The following is a 25,951-nucleotide window of genomic DNA, read 5'->3' as shown; positions in this document are numbered from 1 at the left end:
TTTCGGGAAAAAAATTGTGGTTAAAAAGTCGCTTCTTACCGGAGAAAAGCTGAGCTTGTGCCGTCCACTCCCCTGAGACACTGCGCGTCAAGACACCCGTGGACACACCCCTCCGACTATCAGGTAATATTAAACTCACTATAACACTAGCAACACAATAGAAAGATAAGGGATTTCCCAGAATTATCCTAGTAAATGTCTCTAAAAACATCAGAATCCGTCCCAATGCAATCGGGTTTTTTTTTCTTTTGTAGTCCGTCGCTATCAATATCCTCAAACACAAATCTTTCATCCTCGCTCAAATTAAGGGGGAAATTGTCGTTTTCTCGGTCCGAATAGCACTTTTTGTTGGAGGCACCCATTAAAATCAATGTGAATATGTGAGGAGCCCCCACACTTGTGACGTCATCGTCTGCGACTTCCGGTAGAGGCAGGGCTTTTCTCTTAACACCGAAAGGTGCGAACTTTATCGTGGATGTTCTCTACTAAATTTTTGGAGCAAAAATATGGCAATATCGCGAAATGATCAAGTATGACACATACAATGGACCTGCTATCCCCGTTTAAATAAGAAAATCTCATTTCAGTAGGCCTTTAAATGTATTTATGTTATCATTTGTTGCAGGAGGTGATAGAAAGAGGAGGCAGTTTTTTTGTTCCTTTCGTCTTTATTTTATTTTTTTTCCATTGCTCAAAAAAAAGAAAAAAATCTATGTAATAATGAATTATTACTTAAAAATTATCACTTTAAAATGTTTTATGTGGAAAAAATACTGCATATGTTGTGTGGTTGCCATATAAGAACATCAAAACAAACAAAATAATAGTTCAAACTTAAAATCGACAGATATATCGGAAGTTGATCTTGAAATTTAAGTGTTAAAAGTAAAAAAAAAACTAATACAAATGTATCACTTTATGAGTGGGGAACCTTTCGGATCTCAAATATATTTAGTAGAATTTTATTTAACTTTTCACTGTGATTACTCAAAAATATTAAATAATTAAAATAAATGGTGTCCTGCATTATTAATCTTTGAGGGCTTTAATTGCTAAATAAAAGAACTCTCCTGAAGGAATCAATAAAGTGTTATCTATCTAAATATTGCATATTTCAGTTTTACTATAAAAAAACAAAGTTGTCTTTGACAGAAAAGGCATAAAACCTTATTTGTTTTACTTTATATCAACCTCAAGTTGATATAGAGATTTACTGTAAGCATTAAATAAAAAATAATGATAATAATTTGACTTATACTTAACATTTGAGTGACTGAGACCCTCTATGCTCCCCAGGAGCCCTAAGGATTAAAAAAAAAAAATCCATATATTTTGTTATGGTTTGAAAATTAAAAATATCAAAATGGCCCCCGCATGCTCAAATTTTTCCGTGTGCGGCCATCTGTGGAAAAAGTTTGGACACCCCTGCCCTCGGGTAACAACGCTAATATATGTTTGATGAAACATGATTATATAAATGCATGAGTGTATGTACTTGTATATAGTGCTGTGAGATATATGGAATACCGTATTTCCTTGAATTGCCGCCGGGGCGCTAATTAATTTAAAACCTCTTCTCACTCCTGCACTTACCAAACGCATGCGGTAGAAGTAAGCATGCGCTAATTATTTTAAAACCTCTTTTCACTCCGGCACTTACCAAAGGTATGCAGTAAAAATTTTAGTGTGATGTAAGCTTGGACCTTAAATCCTACTGAATAGCTCTTAATCTTTTTCCCTTTATGCGATTTCAAATTACCAGTATTGAAATCAGCCTCCTCTATTTTGAAAATGATGACAAGGGAAGTGTCATTCGTGACGGCACGAGTTTGACATGGCGGTAATACTAAGCATGCGCTAATTATTTTGGGAAGCGAGTTAGACCCGGCAGTAATTCAAGGCAGGCGAAAACTATATGCCCTGCGGCAATTCAAGGAAATACGGTATACTCGATATATCGCGGGTTTGTCTCTTTGCGATATAGAGAATTACTATATCCTGATATTGGAGTATATATAGGGGACGGCGTGGCGAAGTTGGTAGAGTGGCTGTGCCAGCAATCTGAGGGTTACTGGTTCAATCCCCACCTTCTACCATCCTAGTCACGTTCGTTGTGTCCTTGAGCAAGACACTTCACCCTTGCTCCTGATGGGTCCTGGTGAGCGCCTTGCATGGCAGCTTCCACCATCAGTGTATGAATGTGTGTGTGAATGGGTGAATGTGGAAATACTGTCAAAGCGCTTTGGGCTCCTTAAAAAGGGGTAGAAAAGCGCTATACAAGTAAAACCCATTTACCATTTACGTTCTCACGCAGTTGCTTTTAGCTGCGGGCATTACACTACAGTCGTTTTTCACTCTTTCTTGTCTCTCCTTCTCACAGAGACATAAAACAAGTGCACCTTCTTACATACGTCACATACTGTCGCGCGTGCAACGTCATACGCGCTTGCGGAGCAGAGGGGTAGCGAATGGGTAACGTTAGCTGTGATGCTAGCGGAGCGGTGCGAGGAATTATACTAAAGAGAGAAGGTGCCAATCTGGTAACAAATGAAGGAATAATTAATTCCCAAGAAAAACAGCACAAGGTCCATTATCTGGTGGTGGTTTGGCTTCAAGCGGGAAGATGTTGAACAGACAACCGTAATATGTCAATTATGCGGCAAAAGCGTTGCTACAAAAAGTAGCAGCACTACTAATTTGTAGCATCATTTGAAAAGTCACCCACTAGAGAATAAAGAGTGCTTGAAACTCTGCATGTCAACATCTACGTTCAGTGCAACACCGACAAAATGCCCAAGCAACCATTTCCAGATCAACACCATATGAAAAAAAAAGTTAACAGAAGGAGATAACGTCCACAGTAACCTAGTGCATAGCGAATTACATACACTATTTGATTTCTTATCATGCAGCTAATTTTTATTTGACACTTTTAAAAATTTCTTGTGTGACATCATGCACAAAAGTGGACTTTATTTGGTGCCTCAAGAGAAGTTTCGTTTCTGCACCCACCCTCGGGTATCCGGACCCAGACTGCCCATTTATCGTGGAGGTGGACGCTTCCGATTCCGGTATTGGGGCAGTCCTCTCTCAACGCTACAAGCAGGACAACAAGGTCCATCCTTGTGCTTTCTTTTTTAAACGTTTATCCCCTGCGGAAAGAAATTATGACGCTGGTAATCGGGAGTTGCTCGCTGTCCACGAGGCCTTGAGAGAGTGAAGACATTGGCTGGAAGGGGCCAAACATCAGTTTCAGGTCCTCACGGATCACCGTAATCTTCTGCATGTCCGGTCGGCCAAAAGACTTAATGACCGACAGGCCCGATGGTCCCAATTTTTTAGTCATTTTGACTATATACTTTCTTTCAGACCTGGCTCTCGAAACACCAAGGCTGATGCCCTCTCCCGTCAGTTCTCGGAGGAGACCACTTGTAACACCCAGGAGGAAACCATCCTCCCTTCCTCCAGAATTATCGGCATGGTCACATGGGAAGTGGAAGGTCTGGTCAAAGATGCCCTGAAGGTTAGTCCGGGACCTGGGGGGGACCTCCAAACAGACTCTTTGTTCCTAGCGAGCTACGACCTCGGGTTCTGGACTGGGGGCATTCCAGTGTCTTCTCCTGCCATACGGGATTTCAGCGTACCCTTCCCTTCATCCACCGGCGGTTCTGGTGGCCATCCTTGGCTAATGATACCCGTGAGTTTATCGCCGCATGTAGTACTTGTGCTCGAAATAAGCTGTCCCACAAACCGCCGGCAGGACTGCTGTGTCCTCTTCCCATCCCCAGTCGCCCTTGGTCACACATCCCTCTGGATTTCATCACTGGCTTTCCCCATTCCCAAGGTAACACCACTATACTCACCCTCATTGACCTATTTTCCAAGGCTGCACATTTTGTCCCTTTACCCAAACTTCCATCTTCCTCCGAGACTGCAACATGGCATTCCTGTGGACATTGTCTCAGACTGTGGTCCTCAGTTCACATCCCGTGTGTGGCAGACTTTTTGCAAGGGAATTGGGGCCACGGTCAGTCTTACCTCTGGTTATCATCCTCAGAACAACGGCCAAGCAGAAAGAGCAAACCAGAGCGTGGAAACAATGCTGCGTTGAATATCTACCAGACAATCTTCTTCGTGGAGCAAGTTTCTGCCCTGGGTTGAGTTTGCCTACAATACTTTGAAGAGCTCGGCTACCGGGTTTTTTGATTGATTGATTGATTGATTGATTGAAACTTTTATTAGTAGATTGCACAGTTCAGTACATATTCCGTACAATTGACTACTAAATGGTAACACCCGAATAAGTTTTTCAATTTGTTTAAGTCGGGGTCCATGTTAATCAATTCATGGTAGTCACCATTTGAGTGGTCACTGGGGTACCAGCCACCTATGCTTCCTCAACAGGAGATTGAAGCAGGTGTTTCTTCATCCCGCAAACACATCAAGTGATGCCGTCAAGTCTGGAAAGCCGCTCGGGCCTCTGTGCTAAAGTCCTCCAAGAGGATGTGCCGCAGTGCAAATAGAATACGCATTCCGGCCCCTTCGTACTCTCCGGCTCAACAAGTTATTTTACTGGCTAAGGATATTTATCTACAGGTATCATCCCTTAAACTCGCACCCCGTTTTGTCGGACCTTATACAATAGAGGCCATAATCAACCCAGTTGCAGTAAAATTATCCTTACCCCCCTCAGTCAAGCGACACCCTGCGGTCCATGTTTCCCAAATTAAGCCTATTGCTAGCGCTCCACTTTCTTCCCCTGACCCCACCCCTCTTCCTCCCAGGATTTTGGACAACGGTGACCCAGTTTAGACTGTTAAAGAAATTCTTGGGGTCCAGAGGCTAGGTAGGGAGTTAGTTTATTTAGTCGATTGGGAGGGTTATGGGCCTGAGGGTAGGTCTTGGATGCCCGCTTCCTACCTTGCCGATCCTTCACTACTGGAGGAATTCTATCGAGCCAATCCAGGAGCTCTTCGGCGCTCGTCTGGCGCCTCACATGGGGCAGAGGGGGGGCACTGCTGCAGCACGTGCGCAGTCCGCTTTTCCCTCTTCTGCAGAAGCACTCAGCGGCTCCACAGTGAGTGCTTCTTGACACGCCCCCACACACCCTGCGCAGACCGCGCCCACACGCCGCCGCGTGATCTTCAATCAGCACAGCTGGCAGTGATTACGGACAACTAGGGGTGTAACAGTACACAAAAATTTCAGTTCGGTGCGTACCTCGGTTCAGAGGTCACGGTTCGGTTCATTTTTGGTACGGTAAGAAAACAACAAAATATCAATTTTTTGATTATTTATTTAACAAATTTGCTAAATCTTCCACCAAAAATATTTTTCTTAGTGGAATATTTGATGTGAAGTAATCGGAAACTTGGATAAGTCAATAATTCATAATAACATTGATTTTGATTCAATATTATGTTTTGAGGAATGACAGTTTGAAAGAAAAAAAAACAGCTTTGTTTTATTAGTCAACGTTGAAACTTTTTCTAAATTACATTTAGCCTTTAAGCTTTTTTATTTCACTTTTGTTTATGTTTTTGTTTATTTTAATAGTATTTTTAGAATGTGCCGTGGGCCTTTAAAACATTAGCTGTGGGCCGCAAATGGCCTCCGGGGCACACTTTTGACACCCCTGCTATAGATAATAAAAAATCAAATCTGATAAATCTATGGGTAATAGAGCCTGGCGACGCATGCGCGTTTATCATAACTCTCTCGCTCTCTGTCTCTCCCCGTCCCTCACGAATGTTGCTGCGGCACCACTTTTTTTTTTTTTTTTAACCCCTTCTTAACCCTGAACATACATTAAAAACACACGCAACCCTAACTTAAAATGCCGGACATTTGAGGCATTTAAGAAACTCCACCTGGACAGCTCTGCAAAGAGGACATATCCCGTGAAAAGAGGAGGTGTGGTCAGTCTATCATAGCCCAGTCGTTGCTAGCATGCCGTGTGTGTTTTTTTTTTTTTTTGATTGATAGAAACTTTTTTTAGTTGATTGCACAGTACAGTACATACTCCGTACAATTGACCACAAAATGGTAACACCCGAATAAGTTTTTCAACTTGTTTAAGTCGGGGTCCACGTAAATCAATCCATGGTGCCTCGGTGTGCATTGTTTACACAACGTGCGGCGCTACTTAATATGTCCGTGTCGTTCGGTACACCTCCGAACCGAACCGAAACCCCCGTACCGAAACGTTTAGATACAAATGTACGTACCGTTACACCCCTTTATATATATATATATACATATATATATATATATATATATGAGGGGTGTAACGGTACGTATATTTGAAATATATATATATATATATATATATATATATATATATATATATATATATATATATATATATATACTGTATATATATATATATATTAGGGCTGCAAATCTTTGGGTGTCCCACGATTCGATTCAATATCGATTCTTGGGGTCGCGATTCGATAATATATCGATTTTGTTTTATTCTCGATTCAAAAACGATATTTTTTGGATTCAAAACGATTCTGTATTCATTCAATACATAGGATTTCAGCAGGATCTACCCCAGTCTGCTGACATGCTAGCAGAGTAATAGAATTTAGAAAAAAAAAGCTTTTATAATTATAAAGGACAATGTTTTATCAACTGATTGCAATAACGTAAATATGTTTTAACTATTAAACGAACCAAAAATATGACTTATTTTATCTTTGTGAAAACATTGGACACTGTGTGTTGTCAAGCTTATGAGATGCGATGCAAGTGAAAGCCACTGTGACACTATTGTTCTTTTTTTTATTTTTATATAAATGTCTAATGATAATGTCAATGAGGAATTTTTAATCACTGCTATGCTGAAATTATATCTGATATTGATACTGTTGTTGATAATATTCATTTTTGTTTCACTACATTTGGTTTGTTCTGTGTCGTGTTTGTGTCTCCTCTCAATTTCTCTGTTTATTGCAGTTCTGAGTGTTGCTGGGTCAGGTTTGGTTTTGGAATTGGATTGCATTAAAATGGTATTGCTGTGTATTGTTTTGTAGGATTGATTAAAAAAAAAAAAATCGAAAAAAAATGACAATCGATTCTGAATCACACAACGTATTGGATTCGAGTCGTATTCGAATCGATTATTTCCCACACCCCTAATATATACATATATATACACATTAACAAACAGATATACAGTATAACCACACACATACACACACATATACTGTACATACATACACACATTTACATACCTAAATCCATCCATCCACATCCCCAGTCACACACACCCCCACACACACACACACACACACGCATACAACAACAAACCCATACATAGGCCAGCGGAACAGCGATCAATTCCCGGCACCCACTGCCCATTGAGAACCAGCCGATCTCCTCCCCAAGCCCCACAAATCTGGCATGTGTATATGTATGTACAGTACGGAAAGTATTCAGACTATAGTCGATGGCAAGACAGCGGCCGTGAAGGGCAGCGCGGCAAGGCGCGAGGGCAGCCCTGGCCTACACCCGACAAGCCAGCCAACACATCAAACGAATATGCAGCCGGCAAGTCGCCAGCCCCGACAACCACCACGTGCACGCGCGGCCACAAGTCACAACATTGGCCACCCCACTGCCACGGCAAACAAACGGCAGCAGAAACAGCAGCTGCAATACCCCCAAAACAGCCAGCACCACTCGATCAAATCTAAGCGATCGAAAGAAATGTGACCAGCAAACCCACGCAAACAGAATCATGGAGACCAGCCAGCGTCAGCCCGCCGGTCAGCCCAAACGCCAAAGTGCAAACAAGAGACATTAACACCTCCCCCACCAAAAGACTCCGCCCAACCTCAACCCCAACCCGCACAAACACACCACTGCCCAAAACAACGATACACAGCACCTACACCAGACAAGGGAGCCGCGCTGCCACCGCACCAAGTCACAAACAGAGACTCCACAGCGCAAGGCCGGGCCACACGGACCCCACCCAACAGGAAGCGAAACCCACAAAAAACGCCACACAAAAATAAATAAATAAACAAACGGGACGTTCTTTACTACGCTGCCATTCTCAGAGGTACTTGTATAGACACACTTCCTGGTTTGTGTCCAACAGATGGGCTTTCATGATTGATACTGCATTCATGTACCAACTGTATTGCACAATATACCTTGTGGCCGAGTGTTTTGTGACCAAGTCAACTGGACTTTACGTGTTAATATTAACAATGGTTGCGTCATGTATACCAGGGTCTCTTAGCCTTTTTGACCTCATGCCCGACTTTTCCACGGCCCACTCAAATATTGACACTAAATTAATTAACGTACTCTTGATTTTCATCCTATTCAAAAATCTAAAATAGATTGAGTGCTAAAATAAATAAAAAAATGAGAATATAAAAAAATATGCAAAATAAAAATGAAATACAATTAAATATAATTAAATTAAAATAAAATTCAATTAAAAACTTTTTTTTTAATGTGCTCATTTTGCGCATATTTTTTGTTTCTTGCCGCTATATGGCCGTCCTGTGAACTGTTAGAATTTCAGCTCAGCTTTAGAAGTAAAATAAAATAAAATGTTTAAAACTTTTTTTTAAATTAGCTCATTTTGCTCATATTTTTGGTTTCTTGGCGCTAGCCAGCCATCATGCAAACTGTTAGAATTTCAGCTCGGTTTTAGTAATAAAATAAAATAAATAAATAAAAAATTCAATTCAACTCAAAACATTTCTAAATTACATTTTAAAGGTAATTTTGCTTATATTTTTTGTTTCTTGGTGCTATTATACCAGCGTGCGGACTGGTAGAATTTCAGCTCAGCTTTAGCGTTTAATCATTCGCACAAAATGCTTATCGAAATTGCATTTTGTAGTTTTAAAAAAAAAAAATCTCTGTATTGTACTCACGGTTTCCCTTTAATGTAATTTCTATTACCGCCAAACCTTCAAAATATATTTTTTTTTTTAACTTGAAAACATATATACAGTGGGGCAAAAAGTATTTAGTCAGCCACGGATTGTGCAAGTTCTCCCACTTAAAATGATGACAGAGGTCTGTAATTTTCATCATAGGTACACTTCAACTGTGAGAGACAGAATGTGAAAAAAAATCCTGGTGTTCTTGGGATGCAACTCAGTATTCTTCTTCCTCCAAACACGACGAGTTGAATTTATACCAAAATGGATACATGGATGATACAGCAGAGGATAGGGAGAATGTCATGTGGTCAGATGAAACCAAAATAGAACTTTTTGGTATAAACTTAACTAGTCGTGTTTGGAGGAAGAAGAATACTGAGTTGCATCCCAAGAACACCATACCTACTGTGAAGCATGGGGGTGGAAACATCATGCTTTGGGGCAGTTTTTCTGTTAAGGGGACAGGACGATTGATCCGTGTTAAGGAAAGAATGAATGGGGCCATGTACCGTGAAATTTGGAGCCAAAACCTCCTTCCATCAGTGAGAGCTTTGAATGGTTGACCAAATACTTATTTTCCACCATAAATTACAAATAAATTCTTTAAATGTACCTATGATGGAAATTACAGACCTCTCATCATTTTAAGTGGGAGAACTTGCCCAATCGGTGGCAGACTAAATACTTTTTTGCCCCACTGTAAGTAATATAATATATTGTAGCTCCCAACATAAATTGTTGGAACACTATTTTTAACTATTACTACGAATCTTATAACTGACGGCACAATTCAAAAAGGTTTTACGTCCCATGCAAACGCTTTCGCCTTGTGAGTCCACGCTTCAACAGACACACAACAACACTTTCTCATTCTCCGTCAATCACCTTTCGGGCACAGACGGTGTGTTTGCAAACATGGGAAAAATGACATCAAATCCAAACCACACGAACATGAAACATAAACATTAGCTGGTCGTTACATTATGAATTGATGTATAGATAGCCTATTATTTTCGCACTATTGACAAGTGATGCACCAAAAACTGTGCCACCGAAACCGGATGTAAAAAAGACGCATGCAAATTTTCTGGACCTTTAACAGCATGTCTGTGATGTGATGTGATTCATATATATATATATATATATATATATATATATATATATATATATATATATGTATATATATATATATATATATATATATATATACATATATATATATATATATATATATATATATAGAAAATATGTATAAAAATACAGGTGCACACACACACACACACATACATACATACATACATACATACATGTAAGCTGTGAAAATATTCTGTACAATATGTGTGATTGGGTCTTATTTTTAGGAACACTATAAGAACACTAATATAAACACTCACAATAATGTGTGATTAAACACTAAAAAAGTTATGACAGACCGCCTCAAAAAATGGAATTTTAATTTTTTTACTGAATGAGACACCCAAAATGTAAATGAAAATAAAGAATGTGGGATTCAAAATATTAACTATGAACAATAAATTACTGAATATTAACATATGAACCTCACACCCCCTCTCGGAGAACATATTTTACAATCAAGCTAAACACAACAAAAATGTAACAAACACAGCGAAATATGAATGCAAAGGGTAAATAAAAAACACCTACAATCTGATACATCTGATATATCACTAAGCTTCAGAACTTGTAAAAATGTCCTTCCGCGTCCGTCCCTGACACCTGCATTTCAGGCTGCTTGGTGACTCGTCTGAGCAGCTGTGACTTACATTACCGTTGTAATTAATTAGATTACCATAGTAACTAGTATATCTTGCAAAAGCACAGATTCAAACCGTTGAATCAGATTGAAAAGCCTAACGGGCCGCCTTTGGCCCCAGGGCCTTAATTTGCCCAGGTATGTTCTATAATAACAGCAGAAGAAGATGCTGGACTGTTTTTGGTTGTTTTAAATAAAAAACATACTTGAAAAAAATCTCAACAAAGTACATTGTACAAAATACATTGACTCCTCCCAACCCCACCAAGGACCGTTTTCACTGCTGGACTCTAGAGAGAGGTTCCGCAGCCTCTGTAGCAGAACTTCCAAGTTCTGCGACAGCTTCTTCCCTCAGGCCATAAGACTCTTGAACGCATCATAATAATCCCCTCAATTCCCCCCCAAAATGGATTAACTCACAGGAATATAAAGACAATATAACTTACATCCACAAACGTGGATGCATATGAAAAAGTGCAATATATTTATCTGTACAGTAATCTATTAATTTATATCTGCACCTTATTGCTATTTTATCCTGCACTACAACGAGCTAATGCAACAAAGTTTCGTTCTTGTCTGTATTGTAAAGTTCAAATTTGAATCCAATCCAATCCAATCCACTTTATTTGTATAGCACATTAAAACAACATAGATGTTTCCAAAGTGCTGAACAACAATATTAAAAACAATATTCAAATATTCTCCATAGCTCCACCAATGACTGAATAAAAACAAACAATAAATAAATATAAAACCAATATAAAAATATAAAAAAAATATGATTAAAAAGGATTCTAAAAGGTAAAACCAATTAAAACAAAGAATAGAAATCAACATTTTAAAAACACAGAGGACCACACGACTCACGTAGTGTTAAAAGCCAAAGAATAAAAGTGGGTCTTAAGACGAGACCTAAAACACTCCACTGTGAGGAGCAGTTTGAACATGGAGGAGCAGAGTGTTCCAGGGCTTAGGGGCGACGACAGAGAAGGCCATGTCTCCCCTTGTTTTAGGTCTCGTCTTGGGCACCACGAGCTGGAGCTGGCTCTCGGACCTCAGAGCGCGCGCAGGAGTGTAATTTTGGATGAGGTCCGAGGTATAATGAGCTGCCAGTCCATGTAAAGCTTTAAACTACACTCGGACCTTGGGGAGAGAATGAGCACATTCAGTGGAAGGCTCAGACTCCCCAAAAGCAACACGGAACGACACAGGAGGCCATCAGACTGTATAATGCATATCTCCCGTCCAAAGGCAAAACCCAGTAACTCAATTTTGGTCAAAACTGAGCTGATAATAATTTTGGAGTTCCTAGGTGATATGCTTTACATTAGTGTATGCAATATTGTAATTTGTTCCGTAAGTAAGCTATTACGCGCATGGCAGGACCTAGCAACTACCACATACCGCCTAGATACAACAGAAAAACCTAGTATCTCAAGTGACCAATCGCTTCTTTGTCAGTCACCTTATTGTCTTTAATGAGACATTTGCACGAATGGGGGCCGACGGTCAACCTGATTATGTGATATTATGGCACGAGGGGATATTTGGAAGATTGGCTCAGGACGTTACATTAAATTTATTGTTCTTGATTCTTCCCCTTGCATACTCTTTTGGGCAGATAACTGTGGAGGTCAAAAGAAAAACTGGACGCTGTACACGGCTCTTGCCCAATGTGCAAACGCAGAATGGGGCCCACCCGAGATTGTGATAAAATATCTGGAGAAAGGGCACACGTTCATGAGAGCAGATTCAATCCATGGCTCAATCGGCAAGAAAATGAAAGCTCAAGAAAACATCTATACGTTTGATGACTTTGTAGATCTTTGTAAGACAGCATAAAGATAGATTGGTTTTCCTTTGTTTTCTCAAAATCAGCTAGAAGTGAGTTACTAGGTTTTGCCTTTGGATGGGAGATATGTCCTTCTTGACTGCACTTAAATGTAGAATGTATGTAGAATATATTGTCATATATTATTTAGTGTTATGATTGTCTTTGTGAGCGAACTGTGGTGCTGAATTTCCCCCAGGGATCAATAAAGTACTTTCTATTCTATTCTATTCTATCTAAAAGCAAACAACAAGGTTTCAAAATCAATTCTAAAATGAACAGGAAGCCAGTGCAAACTCCCATAAATTGGGGTTATATGCTCGCGTTACCTGGCCCCTGTTAAAAGTCGTGCTGCCGCGTTCTGGACTAACTGCAACCGGGAGAGAGCTTTTTGGCTAATGCCTATTGAATGACAATAAAAGGAAGTCTAAGTCTAAGTCTAATTGTACAAAAAGCAGCAACAATTGAAAATGTGGCTAAATGATAAAACTAATTTCAAACTAATTAATAATAACAGATTGGTTTTAAATGCATGTACCGTATTTTTAGGACTATAAGTCGCAGTTTTTTTTCATAGTTTGGCCAGGGGTGCGACTTATACTCAGGAGCGACCTATGTGTGAAATTGTTAACACATTACCGTAAAATATCAAATAATATTATTTAGCTCATTCGCGTAAGAGACTAGACGTACAAGATTTCATGGGATTTATCGATTAGGAGTGACAGATTGTTTGGTAAACGTGTAGCATGTTCTTTATGTTATAATTATTTGAATGACTCTTACCATAATATGTTACGTTAACATACCAGGCACCTTCTCAGTTGGTTATTTATGCATCATATAACGTACACTTATTCAGCCTGTTGTTCACTATTCTTTATTTCTTTTAAATTGCCTTTCAAATGTCTTTTCTTGGTGTTGGGTTTATCAAATAAATTTTCCCCAAAAATGGGACTTATATGTTTTTTTTCCTTCTTTATTATGCATTTACGGCAGGTGCGACTTATATTCCGGATTGACTTATACTCCGAAAAATACGGAGTACATTTTTAAATATTTTTAAAGAATTTCATATCATCATAACAAATTATGCAAATTACTCAATGGCGTTATGGTGACCACGCCCCCTCAGCCACAGGTATCTTGGGAGTTTCGGGGAAACCTTGGTACTGGTTAAAAAAAAATTGGGCATTCCTACACTACTATCAGGGATAGAAGTGCGTCCAGGATGGAAGCACAGTGAGAACCAGCAGTTGTTTGATGATAAAACTAATAATATACTGTATATGTTCATGCATAATTAAACGACACCTACACAATGACTCAATCGACAAGTCCCGCCTCCACTTCTAGACTCCGGCTTCCGCCAGCATACCAATTCCACACACGCATCTTTAGTTTGAGGCGTTTCAAGGCAGAAATGTGCTAAAAGGACCAAGGTGAGAACATGTCCTCCTACCTTGACACTGGAATCCCTGCTTGCCGAAGCCCCTGTGGAGAGAGCACACACACAAAGAGACAGGTTGGACCAAACACACACAGAGTCCTGTGGGTGCCTTCACACTTCGGAGTCGGACAGTCAGGCCTCGGCTAACGTTTACAGCAAACAATGCTGCGGGTTAGCATATGCAGGATGTCACGCATCAATTGGACGACAAAGCATCAAAACCACGTCTTTAGGGTCTGAGAATGTAACCATGTCAAAATTTCATACCACGGTTATCGTAATATTGGTGAATGTGCTCAAATAGTACTTAAACATTAAATATTTTGGCTAGTTTTTTAATAACAACAACAAATAAAGAGGTTGAAAGGCCACTATTTTGCATGTTTCATGTTTCTTATGCTTCACTGATAGTCTTTAGTCCTAACTGTTTTAGTTGTTAATCATGTACTACCGGATATTTCCCTACAGCACCGGATTATAAGGCACACTGCCGATAAGCAGATCTATTCAGGTCTATTTTCATACAAAAGGTGCACCGGATTATTAGGCGCATTAAATAGGTCATGTAGACTTCCTTGTGGTCTACATAACATGTAATGGTGGTTCTTTGGTCAAAATGTTACATAGATGTGGTTTACAGATCATCTTAAAGCCACTTTCTGACAGTCGCTTCCGGAAGCGCCGTTTTGTGGGCGGTCCCTTTTACGTGGCTCCCCTTCGGCAGCGTCTTCTCCCCGCCATTTTAGTTGTAGCGGTGTGGCGTGCAACAACGGGAGTGGAAGAAGTGTCAAAAGATGGAGCTAACTGTTTTAATGACATTCAGACTTTACTTCAATCAATAACGGAGCAGCATCTCCTCAGCCGTGGCTCAATAGTACAATAACACTGGAAATGTGTCCCGTGAAAAAACGCCCGACCGGAACTCTCTAATAACTTAAGTTCCTTGGGTGAATAATTAAATTCACTACACCAGTATGTTTTAGTGCTTTCATGGCGAGTTAACTGACAGATATAAGTAATAACTTTAGACTACTTTAAATTAGAAATGGCAACAGTGGATGATGAATGTCCCATAACAAGAAGATAGAGAAAAATAAAAAGCTTATGGACTATGGCAGGGGTCTAAAACATGCGGCCTGCGTGCCATTTGCGGCCCGCAAGACGTTATAATGCAGCCCGCACTTCGATGTGACAATTTAATGTTGGCGTGGCCCGCGAGTTTAGTATGAAGGGCGCTTGACAGCGTCATCCTTGCCAATGTCCCCAATTTTCCCGGGAGACCCCTGAATTTTAGGGCACCAATTCTATCGAAACCCCTGTCAATATTTACCAGGTCAACAATATTCAGGGAGTGCCATAATGGTACTGCCTTTGGCGCCCTCTACATCCTGAACTGACAGCGTGCAAGCCCAGTTGTATGTTGCATCTGGCCATGGAAAACGCACGTGTGGTGTTGCAAAATATATTTGATCAACAGCTACACACGTCACACTAAGGATGGTCGCAAAAAAAACTTTAACACAGTTACAAATATGTGCCAGACTGTGAACCCACACCAAACAAGAATGACAAACACATTTTGGGAGAACATCCGCATCGTAACACAACATAAACACAGCAGGACAATTACCCATAATCCCATGCAGCTCTGAGTCTTCCGGGCTACAATATACACACCCCCGCTACCACCAACCCCCCATCCTCCCTACTTGCGTCGGTTGAGGTGTTGTATATTGTAGCCCGGGACACTTAGTGCTGCAAGGTGTTCTGGGTATTTGTTCTCTTGTGTTTAAGTTGTGTTAGGTATGGAAATTCTCCCAAAAAGGGTTTGTCATTCTTGTTTGGTGTGGGTTCATAGTGTGGCGCATATTTGTAACAGTGTCAAAGTTGTTTATACGGCCACCCTCAGTGTGAACTGTATGGCTGTTGAACAAGTACGTCTTTCAGCCACTAATGTTGTTTTACACAAGTCTCATACAACATGTTACAGAGCCGGCACATTGATTGTGTGTTGTTAAAGCATGCGTGATGACATGTAGTGGAGCAGTAGTTCTCTATTGGGGGGTGCGCGAACCCCTGAAGGTACTTGAAAGTATGCAAAGGGACAGGTGAGATTTAGAAAAAAATAGCAGCAATTCATAAATCCTTTATACATATGTTTATTGAATAATACTTCAATGAAATATGAATGTAAGTCCATGAACTGTGAAAAAATAATACAACAATCCAACATTCAGTGTTGACAACTTGACTTTTTATGGACATGTTCCATAAATATTGATGTTAAAGATTTATTTTTTTGTGAAGAAATGTTTAGAATTAAGCTGATAAATCCAGATGGATCTCTATTACAATCTCCAAAGAGGGCACTTTAAGTTGATGATTACTTCTATGTGTAGAAATCTTTATTTATAATTGAATCACTTGTTTATTTTTCAACACGTTTTTTAGTTATTTTTGTACCTTTTTTTTTTTTTTTTAAATAGTTCAAGAAAGACCAAATGAGCAATGTGTTGCACTGTTACACAATTTAAATGAGAAACTGACGACATAGTGCTGGATTTTACTTCTTTATCTCTTTTGTCCAAACAAATATGCTTTGCTCTGATTAGGGGGTACTTGAATAAAAAAATTGTTCACAGTTCACACTGAAAAATGTTTGAGAACCACTGTTGTAGAGGACGTTAAAGGCAGTGCAGTTACGGCAGCCCTTGATAATGTCGGCCGGGTGAAAATTCGGACAAATTCGTGAGAATAGTTGCAACGGTAGATTGTCGGGAGGTGCACAGAAATTCAGGAGTCTCCCGGAAAAATCGTGAGGGTTGGCAAGTATGTTGCTAGGGCGGAAAAGCTATTCATAGAAGGTGAATTCATTAAAAAGTGCATGTTAGATTTTTTAAGAAATCTTTTCTTGCGGCCCATCCTCACCCAGTTTCTGCATCCAGTGGCCCCCAGGTAAATTGAGTTTGAGACCCCTGGACTACAGTGTCAGCATGAACTACAGTGGCGAATGTGCGCACATTTTCAGGACTTATGCAGATGTCAAATACACATCAGCAGGTACCAGAAGGTAAGAAAAGTTGCTTTTGCATAATATTTTGAAACAAAACGCCAGATAATATGTCTGCTAGTGGGTGCCATTTTGTGGTCCTTATACACACACCATAATAGTACTTGTATCTCTGACTATGGTAGACGTAGTGGGCCGACAATCCATCAAGCGGTGCGGCTTCAAAGTTATACTAAAACACTTTGACATATTTTCGAGTGCCGTGTGTAATGCTTTTTATTTTCAATGGAACATTTAAAGTTTTGGTTTTGTTTACTGCCGTCATGTTGCAGTCTACACGTATCTCTTATGTGTGACTACCATGTACTGGTCACTCTTATTAAACCATGTACCAAAAAAATTGCTTCGAGGTTGGTAAGCACTACCAAAATTATTCCTTACATTAGGCGCACCGGGTTATAAGGCGCACTGTCGAGTTTTGAGAAAATGAAAGGATTTTAAGTGCGCCTCATAGTCTGAAAAATACGGTATTTAAAATATCGGTTTGGTTTGTATTGGAATAGGTTCACATTTGAACTGATACGTTACCAATGACCAAAATTAGCATCACTATCATAATCGCAATATTGGTGAATGTGTTCAAAAAGTACTAAAAAATAAATGAAATAAATCAACACAGTTATAAATGGCAATATTTTGCATGGTTTGTGTCTTTTATGCTTCACTTATAGTCTTTTAGTTGTAGTGTTTTATTTGTTTTAATAAATAAAATTTTGTCATTTCAAATATTGGTTTGTAGTTTATAGAAATAGTCACCGTTCACATTTGAAACGATACTGTACAATTTCCCAGTACCTGGGAATCGATACCAAAACCAATTTTTGTACTTTTAAGTGTGTTAACAAATACTGTTTTAAGTAATACAATCTAATTTTTTGTTTTATTGCAACATATAAAAATTAGGTGATTATGATAACTTCTGTCCAGTTATTATATCTTGTTACATTTCCTAGCCAATTGCTTTGTTGGCATTGAAAATTGCAACATTACCAAGAGGTGGTTTGGCCGAGTTAGCTCTCAGTGCTGCTGGAGTGATTGTCCAAGTGTTAGGGTTAGGGATGTAACGAGATGAAAATTTTACATTACGGTTATTGTTACCAAAATTAGCACCGCTATCATAACCGCCATATTGTTAAATGTGTTCAAAAAGTACTTAAACCCTCACTGAAATTCCTAGATGTTTTAGAATTAACCGAAATAAAAGAATGTAGCAACCAACTGTAGTTACTGACAGTGGTTTTCTGAACTGTTCCTGAGCCCATGTGGTGATATCCTTTACACATTGATGTTGCTTTTTGATGCAGTACCGCCTGAGGAATCGAATGTCTGTCGTATAACTGCTTACGTACAGTGATTTCTACAGATTCTCTGAGCCTTTTGATGATATTACTGACCATAGATGGTGAAATCCTTAAATTCCTTGCAATAAGTCGTTGAGAAATGTTGTTCTTAAACTGTTGGACAATTTGTTTATGCATTTGTTCACAAAATGGTTACCCTCGCCCCATCCTTGCTTGTGAATGACTGAGCATTTCATGGAAGCTGCTTTCATACCCTATCATGGCACTCACCTGTTGCCAATTAGCCTGTTCACCTGTGGGATGTTCCAAATATGTGTTTGATGAGCATTTCTCGACTTTCTCAGTGTTTTGTGCAACTTGTCACAGCTTTTTTGAAACATGTTGCAGGCATCAAATTCCAAATGAGCTAATATTTGCAAAAATAAAACAAAGTTTTTCAGTGTGAACATTAAATATCTTATCTTTGCAGTCTATTAAATTGAATATAAGTTGAAAAGGATTTGCAAATTATTGTATTCTGTTTTTATTTACCATTTACACAACGTGCCAACTTTACTGGTTATGGGTTTTGCATATACATACATACATTCACACATAGAGATGCTTTCAGGGTCAAGTCATTTATCCATGACCAAATTAAAAAGCCGTAATCAGGAGGCTTTCATGATTGCATTTTGGGGAATAACACAAAACAAAGCTAAAAATAAAGGCTGCAAATGAGGACAACCTCGATACAGACCTGCATGACATTAATAATAAGAGCAGTCCAGGAGGGCCGAGGACATCTTGCTGATTGAGGGGATGGAGAAATGGTCAGAAGGTAGGGTTGCGCAAAATAGACGACATAAGTGATATCAATTCGGTTGACGATGGAGCTTTTAACACAATCGTTATATCGTGAACGTGCATGTTGTTTAGCTGCTAGCGGCTAACATCCCTCCACAGTGCGAAGCTGCTTCTAAGTCACTCATCCTCACCAAATAAACTACAAGTCTCAATAAGAGACATTTCTTACTGGTGGTACATATGTCATCACAGTAGTCCGACTTGTTGTTAAATGTATGGCTTATTTTATTTTGTTGCTTATTTTAGTATCTCTACGTGTATTTCTTTAATAAAGTATTTCATGAAGAGCGACAGTAACAAACACATTTCTCCCCAAGGATTAATTAAAAATTTCTGGTTCTGAACACTGGAGGACGAGGACTAGCTAAACACGCTCATCAATAGAGTCCCGTTCACATTTGAACTGATACGGTACCAATTCCTGCTACAAGGGAAACCATACCTGTACTAATTTTTGGTGCTTTTGTGTATGTTACTAAATATTGTTGTTTTTGTTTTGTTTTTATTAAAAAAATATATTGTAACGTTTAAAAATTAGCTGTCCAGTTGTTGTATCTTATTTCTAATCATCTGAGTCTCATTTGCAAGTATGACATTAAGTTACAAAAACAGTTGTTAGATGGCAGTAATGTATAGTTTATTGTGTTTTTTTATTTTTGTTGCGCCCTAAGAAGAGTTAATACTGTTAGTATTGTACTTATTAAGCATCAGCTGTTGGATTGCAACGTGCATCTTGTTTTCATTAACAAATTTGGAGGTGTTGAAATCGCCATGTAAAATCCATCCATCTATTTCTACCGCTTATTCCCTTTGGGGCCCCAGGGGGCGCTGGTGCCTATCTCACTACAATCGGGCGGAAGGCAGGGTACACCCTGGACAAGTCGCCACCTCATCACAGGGCCAACACAGATAGACAGACAACTTCACACTCACATTCACACACTAGGGCCAATTTAGTGTTGCGACATGCAAAATTGATGATGCTAATCAGTCCCACGTCAATAGCAAAGCCAATGTATATTAGCATCAAGCTAGCGCATTTTTGGAAACTTACGTTGGAGTGTTTTTGGAGTCAATTTCTTTCTTTGCACTGAAAATTGCAACATTGCCTCAAAGTCTTTTGACAGACTCCACTCTCAGTGCTGCTGGAGTGATCGTAAAGTGCCAAAGTGTGAAGACCCGGAACACCGGCTGTCGGCAACCGTGACCAAGGTACCGTAACATTGCCCTGTTGGATTTTACATGAATCGGGATTGGCGTGTTTGGATCTGTGCCAAAAAAGTACCGAATTCTGTAAATATCCATGTACGTTACACACTATAGGAAGACATCCTAACTGCTAAGCTAGAGCTGTTGAATTTAAACAGGGGTGGAAGGATCCATACAAACATTGACAGTAACGATACCGAGTACAGTATCAGTATATGGCTGATACTACAGTGATAAGTTTTTACTACCAAAAAATATTGCCTTGTTTTTGTTATTGTTTGCAAACTCAAGATATAAGTCTGTGGACACAAGAGCAGATTAAGGGCAAAAATCAAAGGATTTCAATAAGATGCCAACAGTACCTTAAATTCCGCTACTTCTTTCCTACGCTTTGGAATCTGCGACTTGTAAATCGGTGCAGCTAATTTATGGATTTTTCTTCACGGACAGCAACAATTTAAAAAATATATATATATTTTTTTTTTAAATAAGCAAAAACACTGACACTGTTTTATTATTTGTGCTGTAGCACCATCTTTTGGAAGAATTTGCTCACTGCAGGTGTTGCAGTGTCCTTCCATTTATCAGAAGTGTTTTGTTTTTTTTCAACCGGACTGCTGTTCAGTCTTATAGCCGTCCATAGCGTTCTACTCGTAGGGATTCTTCATTCATTACTCCAAGCAATGTTTATAAGTTTGATAATATAACTAAAAAAATTCTTACGTACTAAAGCGTCCCATGTGTGATGTGTGTAGGAGTGTTTGCATGCATATTTGTATGTGCTATCTTAATGTAATGAAGCTAACACGCTAATATGCTAACACGTTTTACAAGTGTCTGCATTGGTATTATTTCAGTCTTGTATATTCACCAAAATGTCACCGTTTGTTTAGCTGATTGGAGAGCTAGCTTGCGCAGCTAGTGGGTCCATGACGATGACTTGTGTTGTGTTTGATCAGCCGTTTTACTACCGTGTTACCGAGACCGTCTGGAAACAATTAAGGTATGTACAAACCCCATTTCCATATGAGTTGGGAAATTGTGCAATTTTTGCAAATAATATTTAACTTAGAATTTCATGGCTGCAACACATGCCAATGTAGTTGGGAAAGGGCATGTTCACCACTGTGTTATATCACCTTTTCTTTTAACAACACTCAATAAATGACACATTTTTTAAGCTTTTCAGGTGGAATTCTTTCCCTATCTTGCTTGATGTACAGCTTAAGTTGTTCAACAGTCCGGGGTCTCTGTTGTCGTATTTTAGGCTTCAAATTTTTCAATGGGAGACAGGTCTGGACTACATGCAGGCCAGTCTAGTACCCGCACTCTTTTACTATGAAGCCACGCTGTTGTAACACGTGGTGTGGCATTGTCTTGCTGAAACAAGCAGGGGCGTCCATGATAATGTTGCTTGAATGGCAGTATATGTTGGTTTTCTGAAGTGTTCCTGAGCCCATGTGGTGATATCCTTTAGAGATTGACGTCGGTTTTTGATACAAACTCGTCTGAGGGATCAAAGGTCGCGGTCATTCTATGTTGGTTTCTGGCCATGCCGCATACGTGGAGTGATTTCTCCAGATTCTCTGAACCTTTTGATGATATTATGGACCGTAGATGTTGAAATCCCTAAATTTCTTGCAATTGCACTTTGAGAAACGTTGTTCTTAAACTGTTTGACTATTTGCTCATGCAGTTGTGGACAAAGGGGTGTACCTCGCCCCATCCTTTCTTGTGAAAGACTGAGAATTTTTTGTGAAGCTGTTTTAACACCCAATCATGGCACCCACCTGTTCCCAATTAGCCTGCACACCTGTGGGATGTTCCAACTAAGTGTTTGACAAGCATTCCTCATCTTTATCAGTATTTATTGCCACCTTTCCCAACTTTTTTGTCACATGTTGTGGGCATCAAATTCTAAAGTTAATGATTTTTTGCAAAAAAAAAAAATAAATGTTTAACAGTTTGAACATCAAATATGTTGTTTTTGTAGCATATTCAACTTAATATGGGTTGAAAATGATTTGCAAATAATTGTATTCCATTTATATTTACATCTAACACAATTTCCCAACTCTTATAAAAACAGGGTTTGTAAATAAACATTTACGAAATATTTATGTGTAAATAACTCATTTCACAACGTACGTATCTGCGACTTATAGTCCAGTGCGGCTAATATTTGGACAATACAATTTTCTTCTCAGATTTAGTGGGTGCAACCTTGCCCTCTATTGTCCGGAAAATATGTTTTATGCTAATGTTTACTTATTTTTCATCAAAATCTTGTATGTAACAAAGACCAACAGGGAAATAATTAGGACAGTGGGCTCCATCTAGTTTTGATTACTAAAATTTCTTGTCAGCAGCTAAATTAGGAGCCCGTTTTGGAATGTTATCATTTATACGCCAAACGATATATAATAGCGCCGCTAAAAGTAGTCTGGCGTTAGCGCTTGTAATAAGAATATCGCTAATAGGTGATAATGGAATATTATCATTTATACGCCTAATGATATATTATAGTGCGGCTAAAAGTAGTCCTGCTGCATTATCACCTATAATAACAACATTGCTAATACATGCTAATGGAATATTATCATTTATACGCCAATTAATATATTATAGCGCCGCTAAAAGTAGTCCTTCTGCGTTAGCACTTATAATAACAATATTGCTAATACTTGCTAATGGAATATTATCATTTATATGCCAAATTATATATTATAGCGCCGCCAAATGTAGTCCTTCTACGTTAGCTCTTATAATAATTTGTACGGTGCTAAATTAGGCCCAAACGTTTTGTAATTTCAAACTAAAAAATTATATTTTGACAAATTTTTTTCCTCAGGTTGAATACAATTATAATTCATTCTGGTAATTCTTGTCAATTTTTTCATTTTTTACTGCCATATATTTTAATATTGGATCTCAAATTAAAATTTTTATGTTTTTTTTCTTTTCAGATTCAGAATTCGGGCACCTAATCTTGCGTTAGGAGCGTGTTGTCGACTGAGAAATAATTGATTACAGCGTTGCTAAAAGTAGCCCCTCTGCATTAGCGCTTATAATAAGATATATAAATAAATAAATACATGGGTTGTACTTGTATAGCGCTTTTCTACCTTCAAGGTACTCAAAGCGCTTTGACACTACTTCCACATTTACCCATTCACACACACATTCACACACTGATGGAGGGAGCTGCCATGCAAGGCGCCAACCAGCACCCATCAGGAGCAAGGGTGAAGTATAATGAGGGTTTTTTTTTTATTCGGCATTATGGTTTTAATAGAGTACTCCCTAAATTAGCTTCGTTGTTAGCCACCTCGTACTTGCCATATTTTACGACTTAGAATGCATTAAAAAATATATATATTAAAACATTTTTTAAAATCGTGTTCTTGTCTTACATAAGGATTATGAATGATAAGATTAGAAAAAAAGATGACTATTTATATGGTGCTAAATTAGGCCTAAAAGGCATTTCAAACTGAAAAATTATATTTTCATGTATTTTTTCCCCAGGTTGAATACAATTCTTGTCATTATTTAAACATTTTTACTCTCATATATTTCGATATTTGAGCTCAATTTTTATATTTTAAATGTTTTTTTTTTTCTTTTCAGATTCAGAATTCGGGCACCTGATCTCACTCTAGGGGCGTGTCATCAATTTAGAGGGGCGTGGCCTCGGTGCGACCGATTGATAGCAAACGTCAGCCGGCCAAATAACAATATACAATAAAAAAAAACATAAGTATAACTATTTAAATAATCGATTATAATCTAATCATATTATGTATTATCACAGGAGGTTGCAGCATAATATCGTGATGAATAAATATTTAGGACTTATTAGATGTTTGTTTTGTAAATATTTGGCAGGGTGCCGCCCACGCACCTGCATGAACAGGTGCACATAATGAGTGTTTATTCGAGGAAAAGTGGTAAAAAAAAATGAAAAAAACTTAAAACACGATAGCGTGGAAACATGAACTCACCAGATGAAGTCTGTGCAGTGGCTGCAGAAGGTGGGCTGCTTGAAGAAGCGCGCCGTAAACTTGTGGTCCTTCACCTCGTGGACATTCTTCTGCCGGAGGGCCCCTTGGCGGGCGAAGCCCCGCATGGGCTCCCGGGGGCCATCCTCGCCGTCACTGTTGCTCGCCGCGCAGTCAGCCATGCTCGCCACACCTGCGCCTCAACTTCCCACTGCCAAGTTGGCGCCAAAAATAACAAACAAACAAATAAAACCGATATAAGGAAAGAGAGAGAGGACGGTCACAGGTGGGCTCGAAAAGTCCGCGCTTGCTGGGGTTTCGGACGAGTGTTCGTGGTATGGTCGCGCGTGGGTGAGGAGCGAGGAAGCTGCTGAGAGGCTGCGAGAAACACTGCTTCCTCTTTCGGCGTCCTGCGCGTGCACGAGCGGGGGGAGACAGAGAGAGAGAGAGAGAGAGAGAGAGAGAGAGAGAGAGAGAGAGAGCGAGAGAGAGAGAGAGAGAGACAGAGAGAGAGAGAGAGAGAGAGAGACTTTCACATTTTGTTATTCTTCTTTGTCAATTTTTTTTAAACAAAGATTCATTCAAATCTGATTATTATTAGATTTTACACATTTACTCGGAGAGAGAGAGACTTTCACAATTTACGTTATTCGTCACGGTCAATTAAAAAAAATTATTCATTCAAATTTGATTATTATATTTTACACTTTTACTCGGTGAGAGAGAGAGAGAGAGAGAGAGAGAGAGAGAGAGAGAGAGAGAGACTTTCACATTTTGTTCTCTGTCAATATTTTTGAAAAAAAAGATTGATTGAAATCTGATTTTTATTAGATTTTACACTTTTAAAGTTGAATCAACATTTTTTGGGCAGAAAAAAACACGCATCTTTCTTTTTTTAATGCATTCTAAATCATAATTAAACACTAGCAAAAGTCAGCAAAATATGCATCCTATAAAACGCTCAAAAATAAAAACATCCGAAAACTTCCATCAATAATATATGCACACTGTAAGTATGTATGTAATGTAGGGTTGTACGCTAGGAATGTCACGGCGGGACGCGCCTCTGCTTGCTCTGCCCGCATCACGGCCACGCCCCTGCTCGGCTGCAAGTGATCTGTAATCACCGCACCTGAGACTAATGAGGACAGGGAGCATAAAGGCCAGCGGATCCGAAGATCCAAGGCCGGAATGCAATCAACTTCCCGTCGTAAGCTTCCCATCCCTGGCTTCCCTCCCGCGTACTTGATCTCTCTCTGTGTCTTCCCAGCTCCGGTGTCGTATGTCCCTTGTGTCTTCTCTCGTGATCGAGAAGTGTGCCTCAACTACCTTTTTGACTTTGGACTGCCTCCCTCGATCCTCGACCCCCTGCTTGGACACAGACCTCGTTGCTTCTCTCCACTCCCCAACCACTTGTTTGCCCACAAACTGCCTTCTTGTCTTGCCCCCTTTGGTCTGGCCAAAGATTCGCTCAACACTCATGGTAACACACAACAGTATATGAGTTGGGAAATTGTGTTAGATGTAAATATAAACGGAATACAATTT

The 25,951-nt window shown here is 39.3% G+C and overlaps 1 protein-coding gene across 3 annotated transcripts in view; it reads right to left on the bottom strand.

Moving 5' to 3' along the window:
- The window catches only part of prkcbb (protein kinase C, beta b), a 282,346-nt gene extending 257,533 nt beyond the window's left edge, over nucleotides 1-24,813 (bottom strand). For all 3 annotated transcript variants that reach the window (XM_061905882.1, XM_061905881.1, XM_061905884.1), the window contains exons 1-2: nucleotides 24,407-24,813; nucleotides 13,989-14,020 (exon numbers count right to left, since the gene is read on the bottom strand). In XM_061905882.1, the coding sequence (XP_061761866.1) occupies nucleotides 13,989-14,020; nucleotides 24,407-24,585 (211 nt within the window). In that variant the 5' untranslated portion in view covers nucleotides 24,586-24,813. The remainder of the gene's footprint in view (nucleotides 1-13,988; nucleotides 14,021-24,406) is intronic.
- Between the last annotated feature and the right edge of the window lie 1,138 nt (nucleotides 24,814-25,951).

The sequence above is a fragment of the Nerophis ophidion genome, linkage group LG07 (genome assembly GCF_033978795.1).
Source record: "Nerophis ophidion isolate RoL-2023_Sa linkage group LG07, RoL_Noph_v1.0, whole genome shotgun sequence".
Lineage (NCBI taxonomy): Eukaryota > Metazoa > Chordata > Actinopteri > Syngnathiformes > Syngnathidae > Nerophis > Nerophis ophidion.
This window is presented reverse-complemented; position numbering and strand designations above follow the sequence as displayed.